Genomic DNA, 5,874 nt, shown 5'->3' on the forward strand with positions numbered 1-5,874 from the left:
GTGTGGGTGTTCCTGGTCCCCCCCCCCCCCCGGTTTGGTTATTGTTTTCTTCCATCACTGTAACACGGGAGGGGAAAAGTCTTCGTGCCAGGGTTATTGCCTTTTGGTGTCATAGTGTGCCCAAGCATTTCTCTTCTTCATGACTCGACTGCGAAGAATTACATCTCTTACATTTCAGGCATGGAGTTGACGTTCAATTACAACTTGGACTGTCTGGGCAACGGAAGAACAGAATGCCACTGCGGGGCAGACAACTGCAGTGGCTTTCTCGGAGTTCGGCCGAAGGTCAGTTGTGGGGGCATGGCCACCAGGGGGCGCCATGGCGGCAGGTCACGTGTGCGCGTCTCCGGGGAGGTCAGCACAGGGCCTTGCTTTGCTTGCAGGTCTTCAGTAGTGTTCCCGCTCGCCAGGTTTCCAGGGAAACCCAATTCCTGATTAAGTATGAAATTAGCTGTAAAGCTCTCCTAAAACTTACAAGTCTAGGCTGGGGATTTAGCTCAGTGGTGCTGCCACCTCCCTCACAAGTGCGAGGTCCTAAGTTCAGTCTCCGGTACAACGAAAAACTGTAACAAATCAACTAAAACTACCCTTACAGTGACGAATGTTGTGATGCGTGGGTTTAACTCCATGAAAACAGTCACGGGTTATCTGAGCAGTAGTGGGTTAGGGTTGTTTGGATTTACCACCACCCTTGCAAGACTCAAAACAGCATCCTCTTTAAGATGAGGACATCCTCTTTTCAGTGAGGACCAGGGGTTCAGCTCAGCGGTGCCGCCACCTGCCTCACAAGCGCAGGGTCCCAAATTCAATCCCCGGTACCAAAAAAAAAACGTAAATAAATAAAACTCAGTGAAAGAGCCTAATGTTTAGTGTAGTATTGCTGTAGGGTAAGACATCTTAATGTATTTTGGGAATTGCCTAGCAGACAAATTTAAATTACTGTGAGGGTTTTCTTTTCTGTGTAAAACCCAATACACTGTGATTTTGAAACCGTGTCCTTTCTTCCTGCCAGTCGGCATGTGCATCCACAGCTGAAGAGAAGGCAAAAAATGCCAAGTTAAAGCAGAAGAGACGAAAAATCAAAACAGAACCAAAGCAGATGCATGAAGATTATTGTTTTCAGTGTGGAGATGGTGGAGAGCTAGTCATGTGTGACAAAAAAGACTGCCCCAAAGCATACCACCTCCTATGCCTTAACCTGACTCAGCCGCCGTATGGTAAGCTGCAACTTCAAGGGCCCTTCTGCACTTGTCTTTGCTGTGTGTGACTCAGAGTACATCCTACTCCCCTTAGGAGAGTTCGGAAGTGAGGAGTGTTGAGTCGAACAAACAGCAATAGCAAGCAAAATTATGTTAGTGCAGCCGGGTGTGGTGGCGCACACCTGCAGCACTCAAGAGGCAGGAGGGTCACTGTGAGTTTGAGGCCAGCCTGGTCTACATAGTAAGGTCAAGGCCAACCTGAACTGCATGGTGACACTCTATCTCAAAGAAACAGCAAAAAGAAAAGAAAATTACGCTAGTGAAGAGCCTGTCTCTGCAAACTGAGATACCTTGTGTGGTAGCAAGGGTTGGTTTCATATTGAGTGTTACACATGAGTTGGCACCCGTGGCATCAGGGATGAGCCGGTAGCTCACCTCTGTGTGAGACAGCGCACCCTAGGTGTGTGTTTTCCTGGAACTTGCAGTCGGAGGAGAGATTGGGAGCCTGGGGTTTCCCTCGGCGACAGCGGCACTGACACGTTCCCCTCCTCTCCCACCCTCTCCCGCGTTAGGAAAGTGGGAGTGCCCGTGGCACCAGTGCAACGCGTGCAGCGGTGCGGCCGTCTCCTTCTGCGAGTTCTGTCCACGTTCATTTTGCAAGGATCACGGAAAGGGGGCTCTGGTCGCCTCCGCACTGGAGGGCCGGCTCTGCTGCTCTGAGCACAACCCGTCATCGCCGGTGTCACCAGAGTATTGGAGCAAGGTCAGGTGTAAATGGGAATCCCAGGATCGCAAAGAAGAGGCAAAGGAATAAATGGATGGTGATGCCCTTCCTGTTAGAGATGAAAACGCAAGTAGATGATGTGTTTTAAGAAGAGACTGCTGAGTGCACAGCCTCTGCCCATCAGAACTGCCTTATCAAAGCAAAAACGGGAAACAAGTTTACGCAGGCAGAAGCAATTGGTTGTGTCTTGTTTTTCTGTTTTGTTTTGCTGGTTTGGGAATTTCTTTCGTGGAAGATTAAATTCCCTTGTTTGTTTTTTGGGGTTTTTTTTTCCTTGCCTTTCCTTGTGCTTCAGTGCTTTTGCAGCTGAGAAAAATGTCTTCACTTTTAAAATCAGAACAAAAAGAAAGAGTTTTGTTAATGAGATCAATTTAAAGCTCTAAGATGTTCCTAGGTTGTATGGAGTACCATCATTCCTTTATTTACTTTCATTTTTAGGAGTTTTGAGAAGTGTAGTTCAGATCGTCTAATCTCATGTACATGTGTGTTTGGGGGGAATTGGAGGAGCCCTCTAGAGAAGCGTGTGATCACCTTCATGTACCTCTTACTGAACAGTAGGTAGGCTGCCTTCTCTTTCCCTCAGATATTTTATAATCTCGGCGAAGAGCTCTCCCCGGGAATTATATTGGTGTTACCTGTGTGGTCTTAAACCAGGGGGCTTTGTGATCAGTACCTTTACCTACAAAGGATATGATGTGTTTTCTTTAAGTTTTTTTTTGTTTGGGGAGAAAAGAAGGGATGGGTGTGCTCCCTGTCAGTGACGGTGGGCTTCTCTGGGGATGCCCTCTGCGGGAGAGCAGTCACAGCTGTCCTGATGCTGACAAAGGCCCAGACCGAAAGCGGGATTCTCTAAGCACCTTTTTCTGTTTAATTTAGTGTAGATCCTGATCTAAGAATTATGAATTATTTTGTTTTCCTCTCTTAATCAGACATTTTCTTGGTCAGTTGACCAATCATGTTCCCTAGCAGAACTGCACAAGAGAATTGGAATAGATTTTAAATTGAGTTAATTGGTGGGGTGAACCCAGTAGCGGCATCTCCAGTTTATATGTAAACAACTTCTGTTTAAAAACTGTCCTCGTGACTAAGAGCAAGAACTGCTTTTAGAAGACTCACAAGAGTGGTCTGGGATTTAGCTCAATGGTACCGCGCCTGCCTCGCAAGCATGAGGTCCTGAGTTTGATCCCTGGTACCACAAAAAAAAAAAAAAGATTACAAGAGCCACACAAATGTGCTTCACAGTGGAAAGCACTTAGAGAAGCTCCCAAGCAGGTCCGTGTCAGCAGAAATGGTTGCCGGATGCTTGAGTCTTCCACCTGCAGGGATCCCACTAAACTCACTCAGAACTAATGCTTAGGAATGAGTATGTACATTCCAGTATTCCTCACATGAAAGCGTGTGTAGTGTTAGACGTAACACTATTCAGTAGAAGCCTAGGGTTAGCTGAAATGAGCTTTACCTTCCTCTGTGAATTCTGACTGCTTGCCATTGCTGGTTCTCTTAGTACTCAGTACCTTACGAAGGCAGGGAAACTGGATGTCTGCTGCACTCCCTCAGTAATGTGAGGTGTGTCCTGTTCTTACCAAGGTGGAGCTGTTCTCTGGAAAGGAAAAAAAAAGCTGTGTTGTGCCTCTTTCTCTTTTTAAATTAGAAATGTGCAATTATACTGGATTTTCTCTTGTAAAAAAACAGTAGCAACAACACTACAGTTCCTTTTTACTTAAGCTTCTAAACTGCCATTTGCCTAATTGCATCAATTAATTCTGAGGTGACTTATCGGTCACCCAGTAATTCTGTTAATCACACATGATCTAAAAAGAGCAAAATGGAAAATGCTGCACGTTACCAAATCCAACTGCTCTTAGTAACATGAAATATGGCTCACAGCAACACTAGACTTTGTTCTTGAGCAATTACATAGTTTGATGTCCTTTTAAAAAGTAATTTAAGAAAATCTAAGTTTTCTCATACTTAAATCTTATTTTATATAGATATCTGATAAATGTATGGTTTTTTAAACTTAGTAACACAAAGATTTCTTTTAATATTTCAAGTGCAACTTGTTGAAACTGTGTCCAACATGAAATTGTATCTCTTTTGTTTTGGACTTTAGTGCTATTTAATATCTGATAATTTTTATATGGTAAGCCAGGGTGTATTCTATATACTGCAGATACCTTAGGTTTAAGTATTTTTCTGCAGCTTCTCGTTGTGTCTCATTTGTTTTTATATCTACAACAAGAGCTCTGCAGAGACTTTTTTAATCTTTTTTTAAAATGACTAATAGAATTGTTCTGTCATTTCAGAAATCAAGGTACAAAACAAAAATAGCTAACCACAGCTCTAAAATCTTAATGGCCTAAAAAGTGGTTTTAGTCATGCTAGTGCCGAGCACGCTGCACAGCTCCATGGTGTTGATGTTACCTGGTTATATATGCTGAAGTTGAAGGGTTCTGAAAGCAGAAATCTGCGCTTTGTGTGTGCATAAGTGCGCATGTGCTGTGCTTGCTCTGACACTGATGGAGCACTCCAGAAGACACACTTCTTACAGTCTGATGTGAGAATTTCTTAATTTTTTAATGCCAGTATGTGGCCAGCGCTTAAGTGGTTGGTTTTATTCTTGTCCAAAATGAAATAATTTAAAGCAGCATAGGATAATGGTGGGTGTGGGTTTTTTTCCCTCCTTAACCAGATGTTAATTCTTTGGAGAAGGAAGTGAACATAAGATAAAAATTCTGTGATTATCATGATCTGTCAAAAGGTATTCAGCATAGCGCTTCAGAAGGGCACTGAGAGCTAAAGGGAAGTCCTGGGTGCCTTCCCGCTGCTGCTGCTGCTGCTGCTGCTGCTGCAGGCGAGGTGGGTGGCCCTGCACTCCTGGCCCGCTGGAGAGCAGGGGGACGTGGGCTCCTTTTCATTTTGCTTTTCACAGGTTCCCACACTGTTGTAATTCTTGCAGATGCCCAGGCTGAGCTTTAGAATAGTCTGAGTGTAGATGTCACGGAAGCTTGGAGATTTCTGTGTGTTCTAGTCAGGGACAAAGCTGAAAACTGGAAAGGTGGGGGTAGCTGAGGCCCGGTGTTTTCTGCCCACTTCCACGCAGTGCTTGGAAACCTGACTGTGAGTGGTGTGGAAGCGAGATCTGAGGTGTCCGCCCTGGTGACGTGATTCCGATGGCACAGGCTGGTGGGCCTGACATAGTCTGTTTTTTGAGTAGTTAGTGCGATGTGTTCCATTCAGGTCAAACCCAGACCTGCACTTTGGAATCGGATGTGCCATTTAGTCAGTGTAATCTCTGGATTGCTCAGGACCTGTTGTGGGCCTTTTGCTTCATTTTTTAATACAAAGCTCTTTTAACTTTTACCCTCAAGTCAGGGTGCTGCCAGCCCCATGCCATATCCTAACAATAAGAAAACAAGATGTCTTGGGGTCCTCATAGCTCAGAAAGCTTGTGTGTGTTTTACCTGTACTTGAGGGAGACCGCAGTTCACGGTAGCCTCCAGTGACTTCAGAAGGCTAATGCACCTAGCCACCCCTGCTTATCCAAGTTGCTGCGGACAGGAAGTGATCAAGTTTCCTGTTCAGCCTAAGGCCACTTAGACTTGCCTCTGGTTATTTGCAAACAGAAAGTAGGGCTTGGTTCCATTTTCAGATGGACTAGGGAATAGATATAATCAGACAGCTTTGCAGTGAAATAATGAATATTGAAAAGTTGGAATTTGTATATACTGAAATCTCACCAACTTTTACTTGGGGTGGGGTACTGGGTCGAGGGAGGGGAATGATGTTTACCACAGGTACGATGCAGTCACTTTAACTAACATTGAGACCTCTGCCTCATGGAATTCAGGTTTTTTTTAAGTACTTGAAACTCTTCAGATTCTCGTTATT

The 5,874-nt window shown here is 44.7% G+C and overlaps 1 protein-coding gene across 6 annotated transcripts in view; it reads left to right on the forward strand.

Annotated features, from left to right (window-relative positions):
• Positions 1-5,858, forward strand: part of Nsd3 (nuclear receptor binding SET domain protein 3) — a 126,643-nt gene extending 120,785 nt beyond the window's left edge. For all 6 annotated transcript variants that reach the window (XM_010604872.3, XM_010604863.3, XM_010604879.3 and 3 more), the window contains 3 exons: positions 179-285; positions 1,013-1,217; positions 1,772-5,858. In XM_010604872.3, the coding sequence (XP_010603174.1) occupies positions 179-285; positions 1,013-1,217; positions 1,772-2,013 (554 nt within the window). In that variant the 3' untranslated portion in view covers positions 2,014-5,858. The remainder of the gene's footprint in view (positions 1-178; positions 286-1,012; positions 1,218-1,771) is intronic.
• The last annotated feature ends 16 nt before the right edge of the window (positions 5,859-5,874 follow it).

Source organism: Fukomys damarensis, unplaced genomic scaffold (assembly GCF_012274545.1).
Source record: "Fukomys damarensis isolate Sample0158 unplaced genomic scaffold, DMR_v1.0_HiC HiC_scaffold_18, whole genome shotgun sequence".
NCBI lineage: Eukaryota > Metazoa > Chordata > Mammalia > Rodentia > Bathyergidae > Fukomys > Fukomys damarensis.